The sequence below is a fragment of the Condylostylus longicornis genome, unplaced genomic scaffold, assembly GCF_029603195.1.
Source record: "Condylostylus longicornis isolate FDR11 unplaced genomic scaffold, ASM2960319v2 ptg000037l, whole genome shotgun sequence".
NCBI lineage: Eukaryota > Metazoa > Arthropoda > Insecta > Diptera > Dolichopodidae > Condylostylus > Condylostylus longicornis.
The window spans coordinates 899,887-922,111 of record NW_026578006.1 but is presented as its reverse complement, the minus strand read 5'-3'; the positions used below and the strand labels follow the sequence as shown (position 1 = coordinate 922,111).

The 22,225-nt window shown below is 24.3% G+C and overlaps 2 protein-coding genes across 5 annotated transcripts; one reads left to right on the top strand and one right to left on the bottom strand.

Moving 5' to 3' along the window:
• Nucleotides 1-926: 926 nt before the first annotated feature.
• LOC129608849 (uncharacterized) lies at nt 927-17,671 on the bottom strand. Of its 4 annotated transcripts, none has more exons than XM_055520603.1 (9): nt 11,230-11,490; nt 10,974-11,079; nt 4,874-5,489; nt 3,875-4,184; nt 3,212-3,684; nt 3,017-3,138; nt 2,838-2,953; nt 2,656-2,773; nt 927-2,558 (listed from the first exon to the last, which is right to left on the bottom strand). In XM_055520603.1, the coding sequence occupies exons 3-9, from the start codon at nt 5,190-5,192 to the stop codon at nt 1,956-1,958; spliced, it is 2,061 nt and encodes a 686-aa protein (XP_055376578.1). In that variant the 5' UTR covers nt 5,193-5,489; nt 10,974-11,079; nt 11,230-11,490; the 3' UTR covers nt 927-1,955. The 4 variants fall into 4 exon arrangements, with proteins under 4 accessions (XP_055376578.1, XP_055376579.1, XP_055376581.1 ...); XM_055520604.1 differs by having other exon boundaries at nt 11,448-11,463; XM_055520606.1 differs by lacking the exons at nt 10,974-11,079; nt 11,230-11,490 and adding an exon at nt 17,576-17,671.
• A 2,691-nt stretch (nt 17,672-20,362) lies between these two features.
• LOC129608855 (serine protease inhibitor dipetalogastin-like) lies at nt 20,363-21,608 on the top strand. Its single transcript, XM_055520610.1, has 2 exons — nt 20,363-20,516; nt 21,382-21,608. The coding sequence occupies exons 1-2, from the start codon at nt 20,363-20,365 to the stop codon at nt 21,606-21,608; spliced, it is 381 nt and encodes a 126-aa protein (XP_055376585.1).
• The last annotated feature ends 617 nt before the right edge of the window (nt 21,609-22,225 follow it).

Genomic DNA, 22,225 nt, shown 5'->3' with positions numbered 1-22,225 from the left:
TTTTTTTTTTGTAGAATATAAAAGAGTGAATAAATAATATCTTATTTTTTAATCGAAGCTAATAATATAATATTATTGTTTATATATACATATATTTGTATAATTATAAATTTAATTTATATATTAATATATATGTATTAATTTTGTCAAAATATATTTTATATTAAAAATTTGTCCTGATATTCTTTTCTTTAATTTGAAAATTTTTATTGATTACAAAAAATTTTATTTAAAAATGGCCAAAAATAATTTATTTAATTAATATTTTAGATTTTTAAAGTTATTCTGTTAATTAAAAAAAAAAGTTTACTCATAAAAATTTAAAAGATTTTGTAGTATTTAAATAAAATCGCATTTCAAGTTTTTTTGATATTTTATAAATTAATTTGTGTACATAAAAATACTGAAATTATAAAAGAATTCTGGTCATAATTATTTATGCATTTGGATAATAGTTGTTGTTCTATTTTAGTATTAAATAGGATGAGTAGAAGCAAAATATTTTTTTTTTAATTTCAATGGACAAAACCTTTAAAGTATTATGCTTCTTCTGAGTCGTATTGATATTCATATGATTTGAAAATTTAACATCTCAGGTACTAGGTAAGAGTTTTAATAAAATTGAAAAAAAAATATAATAATTAAAATTAGAATATAATAATTATAAAAGTTCTCATTATTTGTACAAATAAAATGTTTTGAATTAAATTAAAATTCCGAATATAATTTAAAATAATATTATATCTTTATTTTTATATTATATATATATATATATATATATATATATATATCTTCTTAATTTACTGTAATTAAATTAAATTTGTAGCGCAGTTTAAGAACTCGTATTAAATAAAAATAATTGCATTTTTTTTAAATCAAATTAATCGCAGTTTAATAACTGGCACCCAACATGGGGCTAACAACTTATATTTTATATAGCATTTATTTTGATAAACAATAAGGGTGTTAAAATTATGTGACCAGATTTTTAACAAATTAATGTACACAAAATTATTTAAATTTCATTAATAATATTTTTATATATATGTAAATAGGAAAATTTTAATTAACTTTACAATTATATAATATGTACAACAATGCGCATTATTCTTTTAACCATATTATAATAATTTTTTAATTTGACAAATTTTCACTAATTTGTTCTACTATTTTTTTTTATTATTTTCTAATTTTGATTTCTTTTTTTTTTTTTTTTTGAAAATATCACAATTAAAAAATATATTTTAACAAAATTCATAAAAATTATTTGTAGAGTTTTAATTTAAAGTATATAATTATTGTTACATATAAATATATAACTATAAATATGCAATAGCATTCACTAAATAAAGACTGTTATCTACAATATGTACCTACAAAAAATAGTTTATTATGAATAACATAATTTAATTTACGAGTATACTTTTTAAGAATTTCAAGATGAAGGTTTGTAAAGTGAAATAAAATGATAGAAAATAAACATTTAATATTTTTTTTTTTGACAATGATTATTGAATTAATAATTTGTTATAAACGCGACATTTTACTGTGCATTACACAAAACATTAAATAAGCTATGGTAACCTTTAAATATTTTAATACATTTAATACACTTGAGAATACTAGATTAAATAATAACATTTTTTATAGTGTTTTCGACAGAATTTCAACAAATACAAAACATTTAATAAGTAATGCAACAATATAATCAATACAATTATAATTATTATAGAATATAAAAAAAATTCTAATTAAATTCATTTATACAATTCTGATTATATGTACGTAAAGTGAAAAAAAAAAAATTAGTTATTTTCTTTAAAAGTATACTTTAAAATAAAAAATATAATTAAAAAATGAATTAATATTAAAATATTTTTTCAATACTATATTATATAAAACCTAAACACAAATTTATTTTATTGATTTATAAATAATAATGCCATGATAATATTTCATTTTTTTGGTGTTAATCTAACTGGTAATGCTTTTGGTGTTATTATTTCATCCTCATCTAATTCATCTTCTATTGATATGGGATCAATTGGAATACGTCCTTTACCATTATTTAATAATATATCACTTTCAGTTGCAGTATTTTCTGTTATAAGTTCACTTGGTACTATTTCAACTTCAGCTGATGTTGTTGGTATATTTGTTGGTGAGAATATATTAAAATTATTTGATGTAACACTATTTGTACCATCTTTATTATTATTTATTATTGATGATGCTGTAGTTGATATTGATGGAGATGATAATGATGGAATTACAGTTGATACTGATGGTGTTTTAGATGATATTGTTGAATCATAATTTCTTAACATTTCAGCATATAATATGTCATCAATGTAAAACATTGTACCTAAATTGTAAACAAAAACTTCACTTTCTATAATTTTAGCCATATTAACAGTAACATTATTTCCAGCTTTTCGTTGTACTTTAATTAAACCACCACCGATTGTTTCAAATACTTCATCATCTTTTAAATCACGTTCATATAAACGTCCTTTAATAAAATGATTTAATAGCATTTTTACACCTTTTTGTGATGCCTAAAAATACATATTTAATTTAAAAAAAAAAGGTTTAATTAAAAATAATATAATAATAATTTTGTAATTGGGTAAAATTTATAATTTAAAAACTAACCAGAACTTCATCTGGTATATTATTGAATCCATTTTTTATAAAAGCTCTATCTTCCGGCACAAAAAAAGTGTAATTTGCTCCAGAAACATAAGGTGCTATTTCAGCATTATTTAAATATCTAAAATTTTTAAAAATTTAAAAAGATGTTTTCGCAGATACTTTTGGAATTGCTAGTAATATACCTTGTTATTTGTGTAAATCTTGAATCTCTTTCAAGTGCCAAGAATGAATGTGATAAGAATTGTGCCCCAAACCATGGAAATGCTAATAATGGTGGAGTTTCTTTATCTTTATGCATCTAAAATATTATAGATTTAATAATTTAAGTTCATATACATATATTAATTATTAACGTTCGTACCTGATGTAGTTTAGAGACTACAGCTTCGGATACAAATAAAACTTCTGATATAATAAATATTTGATTTCCATTAGGTAGTGTGTAATCACTCAGTATTGTTACATTATTAACAGATGGAAATGCTAAATTAAAAGAAAAATCAAGTTTTACTACTTGTTAAAATTTTAATGACAAACTAGTACAACTAAGACTTACGATTATTTCTAAATACAACGGTTTCACCACCTAAAGTTTTCAATAAAATTTTATCATTATTTTTTATATCCGACATTTTCAATGGATTATGTAAAATAGGTTCCGTTTCTGATCCTATTTCTCTTGATGTTAAAATTTTCATTGGTATTGTTGGAGTTACTGCTGATGATGGTATAAAATGATTTCGTAAAATATTTTCTGTAAATTCTTGTACACTAAATGGATAAAAGCCCCAATCTATTGGATGCCATCGTTGAAATGCACTATCAGCTGGTATTAATATTGTAAAGCGGTTATTGTCCATTACTTGTGTTAAATTACTTTTTAAAAGAAAATGTTGAAAAACTTTTGTTCCTGATTTCATACTTGATAAAAATGCCATCAGTGGACTTGATTTCGTCGAATCTTTATTTGTTGCTACATCATTTTTAGTTGTTGTATTTTTCATTTCTAGTCTTTGCGGCTCATTGTAGCTTTATTGATTATAGAAAAATACAAAAAATAATCTTAATTATATAAAAATCTTTACATAACACGTATATTTTAGCATTTTATTTTTTAGCAAATTGTTGAATTTGCTAATAGTAGTTTGGAAATTTTTTAAGTATATGTAAAAATGTTGAAATAGAATTTGTTCAAAGAAAATATACGCAGAAAGCTTACCTATTATGTTCTTGAATATTTCTCTTTGAAAATGCTGATTTTTTATCGGCAAGAATTCCATCAACAAATATTACTGTTAAATTTTCATTAAATTTAATTTTTTGTATTACTTTTAAACCATTTAGTGTCCATCTTAAGTCGACATGATTAAATTGAATTTTATGTCCATGCATATTACCATACAATTCATCCGTATTAAATTCACCAAATGCAATGCCTGGGATTAAATGCTCTAAAGCTAAATCTTTTAATCGTGTTTTTTCTATACTTGCGACATCGATTTTTGGAACAATTATAGTAAACGGAACATCTGCAAAAAAAAAAAATAAACATGTACATAATATATAGTAATGTTGCAATTATTTTTAAATTACTTGCTAAATGCATAGCTTATCTAGTATTATTTTTAATGCGACTCTAGTATTATTTTTATAGAAGAAGTTGAGTATAGAAGAGGTTTGTTTATAAAGTATGTATGTATGTATTAAATTTGAAAACTGTAGCTTGAATATTATTGCAGTTTAATTAAATAATTGTTGAAAACTGGCTCCACCGAATGTCGTGGACGATTAGGTATTAAATAAAATTCTGTCAAATGTCAAAAAGAAAAAGTTATTCATAAACACATACGAATATTTTACTTGTTTAATCCCAAATCACTGCACGGTAAAGCGCTGCAAGCGTAAATTGTGGTAATTAGAGCTAAAAAAAAATTCCATTATTTTTTTTCATTTTATATAAACGTTAGACGTTCAAAAGTAACAGCTAACGTATATCGTAGAGTCGCTTCATACCCAAACTACACCTGTTTATTAACGTGATATGTTGGTTGCCTAATAGAGTATATCGCGTGCTAAGGATCACCATTACATTTCATGCTTAGAGTTTATTAAACTAATATGATTTGAATAGTTTATTATTAAAATTCTACCGGCTAACTATGTTTACATATGTATATACGAGTATTTGAATTTAATTAAAACATAAAAAAATTCTTACCTTTGACAATCTGATATCCTTCATATTCTAAATCAGCTAAACCGATACCTTTCAAAAACTCTTTTAAATAATTTAAATGAGGTTCATTTATTTTCATTATAGTTGATACATCTGGTATTATTTTATTACCAATATATTTAAAATTTTTAAAATTCGGATCAACTTGTATTGGTAATACACTTAAATCACTAGCAACTTCTTCATCACCGCTAACAAATTGTCTGCGGTTTGAAAGTTGTAAACATATAAAAAATGCCATTAAAATTAAAAATGACATTCTATTATTTGAAAACATTTTACGTCGGCTTGATAAAATCATTATTAAAATGTTTTTATATCAGTTTTATTAAAATTCATAAATTAAATTTCAATAATTATAATAGATTCTTATGATTTTTTAGTTCAACATACAAAAAAAATTTTTTTTTAAATTAAATTTTGTATAATTTTAATTTAATTGTTATACTGTTTAAACTCATTCAGATTTTCTAACACTAAATTAAATTGACAATCTTTTTAAGACAATTAAAAAGTAATGATATTTTTTTGTTTTGTTTTTGTATTCCTCCTTCAGTAAATAATTTATTTACATCACACTTTATTCTGAATAATTGTACTAAAAATAGAAAAAATAATAATAATATAAATATTGTATTAAAATAATAATAATAATATAACAGCTATAGATAGACAAAAGCAACAAATTATTGTATAACAATAATAATATATGCAAGCTTTGAAATGTTGAATCACCTTTTGGCGGGTGAATATTTATTATTTTATAAGGTTAAAAATATTTATAATGAAAATGTTAGTTATAGCCATACGTAATACGAGTAGCAACACTCGTTTCTTAAAAAAAAAAAACACTCACTTAAAGCTTAAGTGGTTTTAAAAGTTTATGTGAATAACTAGAGTGTGGTTTTAATCGTAAATAATATTATATAGATGGTGATTCAATCTACTATATTACTTGTTGATTGATGCATTCTGATAATGCACACATATTTGGAATGGAATGCTAACGTTTATTTTGTAATATTATGGGTTGCGTAAACGAAAAAATGTAGTAAATTTTATCATTTGATTTACAGATTACGCAATAGTTGTGTAAAAATATTTTTTATATGGTACCAACATAATCAGACTAAACCCATATGAAGAGATTTATAAAAAGTAAAATTTTATCGAGTTTACTTTTGGAAAAAAATTCCTATTATCAGGTAGCTGGGAGAAATAATAAGAAAAAATGTAACTGTAAAAAAATGTAAAGCAGAAATAAAAAAATGTGCCTGCCCATAATTTTAAAATAATCATATTTTAAATCATATATAGTGTTATCCCAATTACCTTTAACGCACTTTTGCATACACATTTATATAATAACCCAACTAATTTTGAACATTTGAAGTTATTCGATTGTAAATTACGTCTCATTGAAAGGGCTTTTAGAAATTATCAAAACATATATCAATCGGAGTAGGGATTTAAGGTAGCTATTCAGGAGATGTTACTATCATTTTACTCGCAGTCCGACTTATTGATCTACTGATAACAACAAAAACCTGGGTCTTATTAACTTTTTGTATCTAAAAGGTTTGACTCTGCAGTCATATTAACCCTTAGTGAGAGAGTAGGTAACAAATGGAAAGGACCCAGTTAAGTCAACAGAACCACAGATTAGGTAGATTTCAAATATGGTGTCACTAGGAATACATATGTATTTTAATGTTGAACTGCAAATAAGAGGTCAACTAGATCCTGAAGTAGAAAGTTTTATTTCGGTTTGGGTGTCCCCTAGACAAGTGAAGAAATAGGGAACTGTGCCATGAAACATAGGGCATGTTTTGAACAGCATGTTAATATTGAAGCCTCTCGACTTATGGGAGAGAGGATTAGGACAAAAAGATTGAAGCCGATGAGAGCTCTCGATTTACCCTAAAAAACTAAAAGAATTTCCGTGTCTTCCTTCACGGAATGTAGACAAAAATGCACGATAGAGCAAAACTAATGTTTAGTCACTTTGAATAGTTTTAGGTGTTTATGACCATCCGTGCGTCTTACATTCAGTTAAAATTTCCTACTATAGATAGCCGGTTTCACAGGCAGAATCGAACCACAAGCTCTATTACTGTACCTACAATTTAAAGAATATAATAAACACGTCTATTTCGACAAGTTATTTGTGAAGAATATTAGGTTTACGTACATAGCAGAATTCAAATGTAAATTAAGTGAATAACCTTCATGTCCAATATACAGTTATAAAAACGTTTGGTTCTTCGTAATTCAAATGCTTATTCAAACCCCACCTGAATCTAAATATAACGCTTTGTTAGATCTTCAATGGAATATGATCGAATCTTAGAAGCAACGATCTTCTCCGCAGTATCTCAATCTTGAGCAGACCACATAGACAACGCGAGCACAAAATAAAATGCTCTGCAATCTTAACTTTCTGTCTAAACTCTAAGCAATGGCAACATACCTCAATTTTGCCTACTTATTATATTAAATAATTGAAAACTAAGGATACGATGCAATAGGGTTATTTCTTATTAGAAATATGTCATAAAACCTGACAGTACCATAAAATATGTATGTATGTCACTTAATAATCAAATTCATCTTTATTCTATTCCTAGTATGTCTGGAATAGGTCTTAGATACACTTTTTATTTAAGTTAGCAAAAACAAAAATCGTAAAACTTTCTAAATATTAAATTTTTTTTATTAATACAAGGAAAAGTAAATTGAGAAAAAAAACACCAAAACCAAAAAAAAAAACAAGAATATGAAAAACTATAAATGCCGGGTTGAAATGGTGGTCAAGTGGTTTGATATGCTTTGATTCTTATATTTAATAAAATTTATATATAAACACACACACGGCCATCATTCAGAGAATAATAAAAAATGAACAAAAATGCAACACATTCTATATAAAATAATCAAAATAACATACTATTAGAGAACAAAGCTTTATACAGGAAATTCAATTAATTCAGAAAAAAGAGAAATTGAATGTAATGTCTTTATTTTGAAAATTAAAAATAAAATTCAATTTAAGAATAAGTGAAAACGTTATGGTCGGTTTTTATCATTTATGATTTATACCCTACATTACATGAAATTTATTGATATAAAAGTTTTTGTAAATACCGTTACTCATTATAAATATAAAGTTAACTTGAAAATTCATAAATTAGTTAAATTATAAAATTTAACGTTATATTGCTAAAAACATTTGTCTATTTCATCCCAATTGACTGTTTAACATTGATATTTGGGCCGAGAGTTAATAATACTTTTTAATATTGATATTTTTGCCGAGTATAATAACAGGTGGAGAGGGGTTGGACCGTCTCCGCCTACAGAAGAATAAGACGGCAGACCACTTATTTTTTTTATTTTAATTTTCTCTTGTACTATGCGGATGTGAGACGGTGATCCGTTTGATACTTAAATCCGTCTTGGGCTTAGAAATAGAGTTCACGTAGTTGGGGCCAAAAACTACAAATGATCCCATGAGTCGTGGTGAGAAAGGTGCCGATTCTCTAGAGAAACAAAAAGTTTATATTTCCACATTATTTAGCTTTTTAGGTAAAGTTAAACTAAATGATTGCGAAGTAAAGAAGAAACCATGCCACCACAATATATTTTGGTAACATGCATAAATGTAATATGCTTGTGAAATACATTTTAGCAGTGCAGCGCAGAAAGAATTGGGTATAATGTTCAGAAGACCCCGATATGGAAAATAACGCTCCCGGGTTAAATTTTCCGTTTGGTGATATGTTCTGCGGATAGATATCTAAACAACAAAGAGTACAATGTATCGATGCACCCCAGTATTGACATGCGGACAAAAAAAAATGGTTCCAGCCGTTTTTCCGTAAAATTAATTCAAATAATTTTTTTTAATAGTATAGGGTATAAAATTCTGGAATGTGACGTAATTGATAAAGAATATTATTTTTTTTTTTCTGTACGTAACTTTAAGATTATAGCTTGTGTATGCAGTTAAATTATGTCAAAAATCGAATATAAAATTTCCGCAAAATTGTTAAAAATTTTTTTCTTAAATGTACTAAAAAGTGAAAACTAAGTTTGAAAATTAATTCCCAAAAAATAATTTTTGTTTGGAAAATAGTTTGCTATACGTCACTAGTAAGTAAGCAAATGCTTATATAATTTTCCGATATTTTATAGCAATAAACAATTAAATTATTGCGGTATTAGAAAGGCAATTATTTGTATTACTCAATGACGTAAGAAACTGGTTCATGGTTATCTACAATATCATGCACCAGCCCTATATGGAGCGCCTAGGAGCGAATTAAGATAAAAACAAATTATTTTATTATAAAAGTAAAAAAAATACGTTGTATAGATATCCCTGATAGCTTTGAGGCTGTTTTATATCCGCAAGAGATTTTTTATATCCTCAAAACACTAAAATATATAAGCTATAGATATCTAAATATATGGGTTTATGCAAAGATTGTAAGCAAAACGTTCTTCATTTTAAAAAAAGGGTTAGTTTTATCTGAATTCATTATATTGATTAAGGAATTTTGTAGAGAAATTTTGTTTTTATACTTAGATTTTTGTAAATTACTGTTACGTTACGAATGACAATGATTACAAGTTAGAAAAATATATTTGTTCATAGTTATTTTATTCTATTTCAATTAATTTTGAATAAAGAGCTACATACAAACATTAACATACTCATATGTATTATACGTGCATGTTTGTGTATAAATTTTTATATCCGTACGAACGTCTGTTCGAAGGGTATACTAAATTTGCCTTACCGTTTGTAACGCTATAAAATAATGGTCTGATATATAAACTTAAGTGTATGTGTCTTATCAGCGTCGAATTTTAAATCGATTTGGCTTTGTCTGTCCGTCCGTCCGTCCGTCCCAACGACAACTCAGAAACTAATTAAGCTAAGTTCACCAAATTTTCACAAATGATTTAGTATAGTAAATGTCAGAACTCTATTTAAATTAGATATGATCGGGGTGCTGGTTCCGGTAGCTGCCATACAACTTCAAAAATTTTTTGGGTATATCTCAAAAACTATAAAAGCTGTGATATTGAAATTTCACACAAGCAAATATCTTAGTAGGGTCAATGTGTTTGATAAAAGTCGTTGAAATTGCTTGGCTCTTTCTGGTAGCACTGAAATTTTTCATAAATTGATATGGTAATGCGACAACTCAAAAGTCATAGTTTTCTCATAGTCAGCTATGGCATATTTATTCGTTCATTGAATAACAAATTCGTACGGGTATCACAGAGTTGACACGGTCAACTCTACTTTTTCTCGTTTTTTTTTTCAAATTTAATAAATTAGAAAGACTCATAGAACAAGAAAAACATAATGTTATTTTTAGTTGCGGAAACTGCGCTATCTAACGGTTTTTTGAAATACTATTGTGAAGGAATAGAAATAACAAACTGATTTGTACATTGTGACATAAAATAGATAACAAAATTAGGTATAATGAGCTTATATAAGGAAGGGAAAAGATGGTGACTATTCTACGTTAATTTTATTTTTTCATTGTATAAATAAAATAATTTGCATTTTGATTTTATTTTTATTATGAATTTTAATTTTTATATTTGAAAGAAAAATTATTTATGTCTTTTTTCTTTTTTAATATTTAAATTAATTGCTATTATTTATTAATTTAATGTTGCATTCTTTTAAATTAACTTAATAGTATTAATATTGTTTTATTGAAGAATAGAAATTTCAATGATTATTTTTTATTTGATAGTGAATTTTCCATTTAATTTTGTTATTTTAGTCTCCATTTTGTGAAATTTCTCCATTATATCGTAGATTGTTTATGTGTTTATTAACAGAACTTTAATATAGGAACTTCAATATAGGGTTTTTTTTAATATTCTTATAATATTTTCGTAAATGACCGAAATAAAATGACATTTAAAACTATTTGACTAATCAAATTAATTCTGTTTCATAAAGTAAATTCAAAAAAAGTGTAACAATTTAACCAGAATATTCGAAAACATGTAGCAAATGTGTAAACAGTTTCTAAAAGTCTATCTATCATACCTTATATCTGAGAAAGTTGATTATTTTTCCTGATAGGGGCGCGACTTATTTATAATGCGATGTTTGATTACATTTTATTTTTTTATCAAATTGTATTAGGTATAAACTGTGGATAAAATTTATTAATTAATTAAATTAAAAATAGAAGAATTTTCAAGTAATACGGAATTTTAATATTTTAATTTTAGATTTCTTTTTTTTTAAGACAAAAAGTTTTGAACATTTTTTGATTAATAAATAATTAAAATTTTATTACAATTATTTATAATTTCATAATACACTTATATACATATTTTTAGTTAACGGTTTTATTAAGTTTTTTTATAAACAAAAATTTTTAAAGAATAAAACTGATATCCTTAGTTTTTTAGTTTGCAAATTTGTGAAAAAATATTTTTTTTTTTTAATGACACAAATTTATTTTTATTTCCTTTTCTTAAATTACAATTTTATTTTCACAATATTAAAACATACATGTAAAGGTACATGTATTTTCATTGAATTAAATTACTGCGTAAATAATAATAAAATAAATAAAGAATGGTGTTGTTATATTTGACGTTTGAATTAAGAGACACGACCACTTGAAGATCAGATATAAGACTGAATTAAATTTTTATTTAAACGATTTTCTCTTCTGCAATATATCAATTTAGTTATTAAATCATAGCTTTTGAAACAAGCACATAAAATGTATACGGTGTAGTTGATATGTCTTGTTAAATAATCTGGTACTCTATCATTTTCAGAAATCATTTATAGTACTTAAATATAAAAGTATTATTATTTTAAAATTTATGAAAATTAAAGCGTTACTATGAAAAGTGGTTTAAATCAATTTCCGACAATTATTTTATGCGATTTTTTTATATAAATTTAAATACACAAATATGGTAACACAATTTCCTACATCTTTCATTATAATGATTGAAATGTTATAATGGTCACCATAAGGAAGAGACTTCATATGACTTGCTTTATAGCTGTATGACTACATGTAATAAATTCATGTTAGCAATTTCTGTTAACTTGACTCACGAATTTGTCTTTAACGTCATAAGTCATTATCACAATAATGGACTGAACAATTCACTGTTTCTACCATTGTGAAAGTTCAAGATCAATAGGAATGGGGATGGGACACAGACTTGCCTGATGACCAAATAATTGTAGCCGAAGAGAAACGAAACATATGGTTTGCTGGCATTAAGTGGAGTAGATTTAATTACTGCGGTTGATATTTTAATGGAACACAGTTTATTAAGCAAAATGGCAAAAAAATTGTGCATTGTGCAATTAAAGGAATTCTTAGAGCCGACCGTGGAATATGTGTCGAAATTCTATAAGGGACTTAAAGAAAGGATGCCGATTACCATCTTATTACCCAATTGGAAAATCGCAGCGCTCAGAACATCATGTCATTTTGTTATTAACTAATGGAGAGAAAATGTCTCGTAAAAGGATTTCGACAAGCTTTTTCTTGGCCAAATGCATGATGGCAGCGTTTAGGGTGCCGCTTTTCTCTCTTACCGACTGAATTACGTAACTCTTTATAATAACTATGCAAAGCAGACCTTACTATTTTTATTTCAAAAGATAGTTTTTTTTTCGAATACTCTAATGATTACATTACGAATTTAGTAATCAAACATATTTTTATCCATTTTATATACTTATATACGAGTATGTACATATGAATTTACATAGTATATGAGAGCAAAACAGCAATATAACACAATACCAAATATTCTTACGCATATAGTGCGCACAGTATATATAGTTATATAAAAATTAAAGAGTATTCTACTTATTCTTATTCTATTCATGTGCTTTTTTTTTATTTATACAATATAAAATTATATAGAATATAAGAACTAATGAATACATACTTTATATAGGTAATAAATACCTATGTATAGCAAATATATTTAAATCAATTTAATGTATTTTTATCATAAAAAAAAAATTTGGAATTTCATTTTTCATCTTTGCTTTCTTTTTTTATTTAATGTTGTCATTGCTTATATGACAATTTGACATAATAGAATCTTATATAGCAATTATAGTTTAGATTTTTTAAATCGTATTTAATATATCTATACACTATAATTTTCAGAATTCTTGTCAAATTCTTGTATGTATAAATAATTCAAAACTGTTGTAACCCTGTCTTATTAAATATAAAATTTAATTATTATGTTAAGAATGTCAAATCCGATAATTACAACTGTTCAATGTGTTGAAACATCATTTAAAATCGTTTTCTTGTACATAATATGTAAATTGTTTCTTTCTCTCTTTGAATTTTTTGGCAAGAAGCTGCGAAATTATATAAAAATTCAAATATGCTTTAAAATTCACTTATTTAAAAATTGTTAAAAAATCAAAGAATTTTTATATATTCTGCATATTATACTCATTTTATTATCACTAATTTTAAATATTTTCCAAATTATAATTAAATTAAAATTCTTTAAATATAATCAAAACTTTTTCACCACACACGTAATATATATACATATATATATATATATATCATCACAATATTTTATATAATTATTAAGTTTTTCAATATATAAAATCCAATTTCTTTTAACTTTTAAATATCCTGATAAAATATCCTTTATTCTTTAATTTCACATAAATTAAATTTTAATACCAAAACAAACAACAAAAAAAAATAATTAAATTTAAAATGTTTGTTGTAAAAAAATTTTTTTAATGAGAATGATAAAAATGAGAATTAAAAAATGAAAAAAAAAAATCAAAACACAAAAATTATGAATGAACTCTTTATAAAGTGTACGTTCATAAACTTACACTTACACACACATATATATATATGCATATCACAGAAACATAAAAAAGCGTATATAATAAAGAAAAAGTTCCGTATTTCAAATACACATTGTATATGAATGAATGTGTGCGCAATTTAATATAATTGAGTGTAAATGTGTGTACATCATTATAATGTATAAAAAGGATATTTTATAATAGATACACAATAATCTGATAACAGGAAAAAAATAAGAAAAAAAAAATTCATTTTTTCTTGGAAAAATGAGTAAAAAATAATTACATTAAATTTAAATGGTTAAGACCGCACTCTATATATGAAAACTCCTAAAATGAGTTTCCTTCTCCATAAATTTTTTTTTTGTTTATTTTTTAAGTTAGATGGAAAATGGAAAAAACCAAGTTGTTTCCACTTGTTAAAAGAAAAACAAAAATCTTTAATTTCTTAAATTTTCTTTTCCGGCTCAATCACATTAACAATTTTATTTTCAGTTTATAACAAAACAAAAATTAAAATAATTAATTAATTGAGTTGATTTTTTAATTAAAAATTCAATTTCAAAAATATTTTTCGAATTTTTTTTTTTAAATTTATTTGTAAAAAATTTATTTCGAATTTTTACACATCCTTTGTATGTATGTTTGCGCGTATGTACCACATAAATCACTTAAAATACTTTCACATCCAATCAGTAAGCAAAAGACGAATTGAAAAATTTTTAAAAAAATTTTCTAAAATATTAAAAAAAAAAATATTTTTATAAAATTTTATTTTTCCACTCTCAAATTTTTATCAAAGAAAATAAAAAGAAAAATTTTTTTTTATTTATTTTTACTTTTTGTTGTTTTTTTTTGTTTTCCGCTTCTAATTTAAATGTAAATTTTTTTTTTGAAGAAAAGCTGTCTGGTTGTTACGGTTGCCGGGACAAAACACAAAACTTTTATTTAATAAAATGTTTCTGGTAGTACAAATCTAATACAAACACATCAACACATACAAAAATATTGTATTTAAAAAAGCTTACAATTCCTTACAACACCACTTAAACACATAAAGAGTACAGTTAAAGAAAAAAAGGAAAACAAAATGAAAAGCATGTAAAATTATGATAAGAAAATTTTTTACCTTCTATACGTATTTTAACTTTGTTTTGTTTTGTTCTTTTTTGTTGTATAAATGTGTATGTTAAGTAGAAACCGTTATGTATTAAAATGTTAATTAATATCGGCGGTTATATATAAGTTTATTTTGAGATTATGTGCTGAAAACGATATGAGAGATGATAGTAATTGTCAAATAGAGTTGGGAAAACTTGAAATAGAATAAATATTAATAATATTTAAGCTTTATGTAGTTTTTCGGTTTTCCATAGGAAAATTTGACCGGTTTCCGTTACTATACCCTTTGTGGATCAGGTTATGTAAAATTCGTTTTCCCGAAGCGAATAATTTAAATGTCATTCGTAGAGATTTACAACTTCATTCAAAAATATGTAAAATTGAGAGAATTATAAAACCTTATATGAGGGTATCAGAAGCAGAGTGGCGTAAGCCACAAATAAAAAAAAAATTTTTTTTTGCTGCAATGGGTTATGTACACCTTCTTAAATCAGTAATATTAGTTTCCAGTTTTGAAATAGCTTTTTTCCTATTTATTTTTCACAAAAGTACTTTTGCTTTTGTAAAAATTTTCTGATTTTGCAAAAATTTTCGGATTTTTCAAAAGCAAAGTGACATAACCCACATTGTGGCTTACGCCACTCTGCTTCTGAGCCCCTCATATTTGAATGCGAAAAGACGGCTCTTTAATAATTATAATACGAAAGGAATATTCGATATAAAAAGTTTTGCGTTTTAACTATTTGCTTAATAAAAAGATGTTGCAAAATCAATGCCTTTTGGATCTGCTTTTAAATAAAAAAAGTCTGTTTAATTAATCTATAATTAAATATAATTGTGAAAATGGTGTAGGGAATTTAAAATGAATAACATTTATTTTAGAATTGAATTTAAAAAAAAAAAATCCCAAAAATTTCCCAAAGAAATAAATTCCCAAAAAAAAAAATTCCCGTTTTAAAGAAAATTTCCCAAAATTTTTTCTTACATTTCTTTACTTATATTTTTTTTGTTCCAGAAAAGGTAGAAATTTGAAATAAAAAATGTTTTAAAGTCTCAATTAAGAATTGAAAAGTGAGGTAAGTCATAAATTTGTAAACTGTTATAGGTACTAATTTGTTAAAATTGTTACAATTTCATTAGTTTTTGTTTATAATCTTGGGAACGCCATAATGAATAAAATATAAGTGAAATTAAATTGTAAACATAAAAATTGAATAAAATTATATTGAGAACTTAGAGGGTCAAATTTGTATTATATTGTTTGTACCTGTATACTGTTTACGCGAATTATGATTATTGTTTGTATTTATTATAGGGTCGATACTTCTTTCCGTATTACATATTATTATGCATTACTATAGCGTTACTATTACTGAGTTATAGTTTATCAGTATATTTTAGATATACTGATAGAAAATAATATACGAATAAAATGAAGACATTATTCGTATATGAAAAGCTTCTTTTTACACATTAGATATACAATTTTGTATTTGAATTGATTATACATACAAACATACAAATTTTTACATTCCTAAAATACATTGATAAACGCAGGTCTTTTGCGCAGTACCATATTATAAAATTAATGGTAACAGCTGTTTTATATTTTGTTATTTTATATTTATCTGTATAAGATTTTTCATATTTTATTCTATTTTAGTTTTATTTTTTATCAACAATTTTGTGCATGGGTAAATAACCCTTTCTTTTGTATATAATGTATGTAATAAGAGTAAAAAATATTTAATTATAATATATTGTGTATTTTTGCTATATAATAGTAAAGTCAAGAACCTAATTGGAGTTGTATTGACATTTTGGAATAAAGCTTTGCTTCGAACTGTAAGTGAAATTCAGTTACCTCAAAATGTTGCTTTTGATAAGAAATTTAAAATAATTGATGTGCTACTTGTGAAAACTTTACAAGATTTTAAATTTATTAAATTCTTTAATTGTTCGTTATTATTTCAAATGAGCTTTTTCTTCAAAAAGTTTATTCCATACCAATGGGTTTCACTCATCGTTACTCATCATACATTAATATAATTTTTATTATAGCGCACCTATTACAGAACGACCAAACAACAGAAACTTTAAAAGGAAAATCGAGTTTTATAAGGAAATTGCTTTAATCAAACCTTGTTTATACGAGTATTGCAATTCATTCAAAAATTTTATTAAATAATTGATAATAAGCAGATGGAAAAATTATGTCATGTATAAATTATTGACATTTGCTGAATTGTTGATTTAGTAGACTTAATTGAACGAAATATAGAATTGGAAAAGCAAAAAAATTTTATAGATACGAGTAATTATACATGGTGCCTCCATTTTAGACATTTGTAATCAGCATATACATACTTTGAAAAATAATCATGAATAATATCACGCTTGGCAAACCTTGTCAAATGGTTTAATTTCGCTTTGAGAGTTAGAAATTTTTCTTTAGAATTAGAAGCTAAAACATTATTTTATAGTCAAATTATTTGTACAGCTAATTTTCAGCGTTGTAATCAGTGAAAAAGTTATATGTAAGAGTTATATATTCTACATCTTATATTTTTCTAATTCAAAAGTGTTAAATCGGTTTAAGTTTTATTCAAACATGCAATACACATACAACATACATATATGCTTACAAACACAGATATCCCAACTTAGATTTTCTATATACTTACATATTTACTTGTTACTTTTTCGATTTTGCCCGAAATATTTTAGAATTGTCACGTTCTCATAATCTTGTTATTCTAAGTTTTTATTTTATAAAAATTTAAATGTTATTTATTATTGTAGAAAATTTGATTAAAAATATATAAAAAATAAAATTCTATATTTATTATGTGTAGTTATAAAATTTTAGAATTATAAAAGATGAGGTCATTTAGGAGTCGCCTTAAGGTATAAAATTTGATTTTTTGCTTTAATTATTTTCTGTAATTATACATCTATTTTAGAATTAATAATTTAATTGTTATTTTTAGAAATTTTTTAAGGTTTCTTTGAAATTTTCTTATTGTTGTATACCTTACAGAGGTTATTTACACATTAAATATGAAAATAGAAAATTATTGTACTTTAAAATTTATTTTTACTTAATGAAATTATAAAAGCTTTCTAACTTTTAATGTAATTGTATACCCTATAGTTTTTATTTGAACAGTTTTTCATTTATTTTTTTTTTATTTGAAACTAATTAATATTTCATGTGAGTACAATAAATTTTATATGTAATGTAGGTATAGGTTAATATAAAAGTAATAATTTATAAATGTTTTTAACATTGTTGTTAATAATTTGTACTAGTTTGTAACATGATATTTTGTGTTCATTTATAAGTACGCTATGATACAGTGCGATTACAATATTATCAAGACAATTAAAAAAAAAATTAAGATTTTGTATGAAATAAAAAGTACATAGGTAGTGCGCGGGTGGATTTAGTTCATATTTTATTTTCAAAATATTTAATCAGATTAAAAGTATAATCCTCAATTCTTATAATTCTAGAACATATATTAAGATGAATTTTCAAAAGAATGTATTTTTGTGTACAAGGCGATAAGAAATTATGTATATAGCTCCTTAAACAGCTATTTTCTAACCTTTTTATGGAGAAATTTTCTGGTACTCGTAAAAAATTCAGTAATTATTTAAATTTACAAATACAACGTGCAGTTGTTAAATTAATAAGTAGTGTGCCTATTACACTAATAATATTAACTTAATGGAAATTTCTTCACACAACTGCAGAATGGATTACGTCATCCATCCGTTCTGCAGTTGTATGAAGAAATTTCCATCAAGTTAACGGATTACGTCATCCATCAAGTTCTGCAAGTTAATTTTCACTAAATATTTTGATTGCAAAATGTATTTTAATGACATACAATGTCTAAATAATTATGCGATGCACTGTGTATTAATTTTTAAATATTATAGTCGTTAAGGGTAATGTACATCATATAACTATGATATATTAAAAATTAAATTCTAAGTCAGGTAAAGTTATATGAAGAGAAACATATATATGCTTATAAACTGTTGTGCACTGACATTGTACCTATTGTATTTATGTATGTTCGTACATGTTTGTATATATTTTGTTAATCGATTTCATTTCATACATCGAATTGTATATAATGTTCTCGTATAACTTGATTTACACTTCTTTAATATTTTATTTATAATTATAATTGAAAAAATTATTGCAATTATAAATTGATTTTTAATTTCAAAACTATATAGGGTGTGTAATTATTATTTTAAAATCAATTTAGAACTATTTTTAGAATATTAAAAAAAATTTAAGATTAAATAATTAAGATTTTAATTATAGCGAATTTAATTTCAAAAGAGAGAACAAATTAAAATAAAGCTTCACCATGTTTCTTCACCATGGCCATTTTATGCGCAAGTAGCATTATTTCAGACTACGATTTGTGAATCTCTTCAATTTCTTTCTTTATTGATCTTCGCTACGTTTTTTTTGGTATGTAAATTCAATTACATATTTTTATTATTTTAGTACAATTTTAAAATTTTTTGGCTATCCTAAATATATGCAATATTATTATGTGTTGGAAATAATAAAGTAAATTATGAAAATTATAGCAAGAGTTGACTACTTTAATTCCATTTATGCTGACGTTTAAATTAAATTTTTTTCATCTTGATATCCTGGAGCTGGTTATGATTTTTTTTTGTTTGGATAATCACAATATATCTGATAATTACTGTATTTGCAATAATTACACAAAGTATATGCATCTTCATTATTAATGTGGAAGAATCATTTAAATAGTAAAAATTAAAAAGTGATTAGACTATTCAATTTTATATTTTATATAGTTAATGTGTACATATGTATATGTGAGGTATTTATGAAATATATTCTTTTGAAAAAAATTTTCAATATTTAATTTAAGAATTTTATTAATTACAAAAATATAATCAATAATTATAATTAATGAATTATAATTCCGGGAATTTTGATATTGAATTTCTATACAATAAGCAAATTTTACTTTTTTTTTCTAATTCAGTAATTAATTACTTTGTATTTAAATGCACTTTCAATCCCATTTGTACTCAATATTTGTACGAGGATTTATAAATTAAGATTTTGTATTAAATAATATTTTGTTGTAATTATAATTATTATAATTAAAAATTCATTAATAAAATTACTGAAATCAGTTGAATTAAATGGAAAAGCTTTAAATTACTAAAATAATAACAATACGTCATCTTGATTTTTTTGTTTACGAAAAAGAAAATCAAAAGAAAACAAAAAAAGTAGAAAAATAATGGAAAAAAAATCCCCTATAAAATGGTTTAAAATTTTGATCTGTTTATTAGAAACGAAAAGTTTTTTAAAGAGATTAAATTATTTTGTAAAAATTTGGTAAAAAATGAAAGTAACTACAATTTTATTAAGTATTATAGTAACAGTCATTGCTTTAATGCAACCAGCTGCTGTTAATTGTCAAGGACCTTGTATTATAAGAGCAAATTATGCTCCAGTTTGTGGAAGTAATGGTAAAACATATAGTAATATCGATGAATTACGTTGTGATGCTAGAAATAGTCCTGTGACAATGGTTCGAAACGGACCATGTTAAAATATTAAAAACAAAAAAAAAAATTTGGAACCGAATTATGTAAAAGTTCAAGATATAATTGTATTTAATTTTGTTATGTATTTAATAATAAAAATATAAATGTATTTTGACTTGCAATCTCATTTGTTTTATTCATTTTTTTTTTATAAAATTACAATAAAGTGAATCTGTGACGATTCCGAATAGTTTTGGGGGAAAAAATTGAACGGAAACCAAATGAATGATACAATTATAACAATCCTCTGTGGTATGATTTCGTTCCAACTCGGATTTGTATGCCAACTAGAACGACAAATCACAAAATGATAATTTAAAAATTATTTCAATTATATAAGAGATCAGAGATCTCGTTAAAAAATCTTTGTACTGATAGTAAATTTCACTGTAATCAACTGGTTAAGGTGATCAATTTTATAAAACTTGATTTACAAGTGAAAACACCAAGGTTTGTATTCGTAAAATGCTTTCTCAAAAAATTCAGTAATATTTATTGCGTATTGCGATCCCTCGTTCTGGCGTCTTCTGAATATTTTTATGAAATAAATATTTAAATAAATAAAGGTTTTAAAAATAATATCAAGTAAAAATTTTTTTTTTCTAAAAATTTTTATACACTTCACGTCTTTTGATTATTATGAAAATTGCAATAAGCTATTTAGCTTTTTATTATTTAATGGTAATTAAAATTTTTTGCTTTCAGCCGTATTTTTTATTGTAATTTCCATGAAAATGAAATAAATTTCCTATATACATACGTTAATAAATAAGAAAATTTAATTTGATTTTGAATTATTTTGAATTTTAAAGTGTTTCAAAGAAAAGAGAGAGAATAAAATTTTTAAAAATGAATTTAAGCTTAGCTTTATTTACAATTATATTTGTACTAACCACCGAATTTTCATTGATATATTCGCAAGGAAAAGATTGTACTCTTGAACTTTCACTTCATCCTGGACCAGCAGTTTGTGGAAGTGATGGAGAAACTTATAAAAATCCCGAATACATTAATTGTGTACAAGAAAATGGAGGAACACTTTATGTGGCTCATGATGGTCCATGCGATAAGGATAGGAAATATTTTGTTTAAATTTATAAATAATTGGATTTCGAATTAAATATATAAGTGAAAATAATTGTATAAGTTTAATTAATAAGTTTAATGATATATAAACTATTCCGTTGAATTGTAATTCATAGTGGATGAAATATTCTTAATTACATATTATTCAAACTAATAAATAACAAACTCTTATAATATAAAATGGTGTCTCAGCAAGTGATTATAAAATCATCTAAAAATATTTTAAACGAAATGTAATCTTAAAACATAAGTATCGTATTTTTCTGGAGTTTTATACTAGAGGTACAAATATATGTAAGAAATGCTTTATTATTGGTTTTTCGGTGGGTTGATGCGATAAGGGTGGCTATTCAGTTTCACTACTAAAACTCTGTTAAAATTTAATCATCATTGTAAGCAAGTAACCTACCTGAAGGATTCTATTCGCATCTTTATTTTATAAATCGTCTAGTAAGGTCACGTTCACTTGACATAAACTGACGTTCGAAGGGACGGGAAAAAAGAATTTCTTTTGCCAAATAGATTAACTCAAATATCTTAATTTTTTTAAAATAAAATTTTCATTTTGAAGATTCGATTAAAAAAAAAAACCTTCACAAACCTTACGAGATCTTCAATTGAAG

Coding starts and splice junctions, on each gene's coding strand:
- LOC129608855 (XM_055520610.1), top strand. CDS start 20,363: ATGCAACCAGCTGCTGTTAATTGTCAAGGACCTTGTATTATAAGAGCA. Junction 20,517..21,381: donor AATGGTTCGAAACGGACCAT/GTTAAAATATTA, acceptor ATTTAAGCTTAG/CTTTATTTACAATTATATTT.
- LOC129608849 (XM_055520606.1), bottom strand. CDS start 5,192: ATGATTTTATCAAGCCGACGTAAAATGTTTTCAAATAATAGAATGTCA. Junction 3,139..3,211: donor CGTTGTATTTAGAAATAATC/GTAAGTCTTAGT, acceptor CTTTTAATTTAG/CATTTCCATCTGTTAATAAT. Junction 2,954..3,016: donor TAGTCTCTAAACTACATCAG/GTACGAACGTTA, acceptor ATAATATTTTAG/ATGCATAAAGATAAAGAAAC.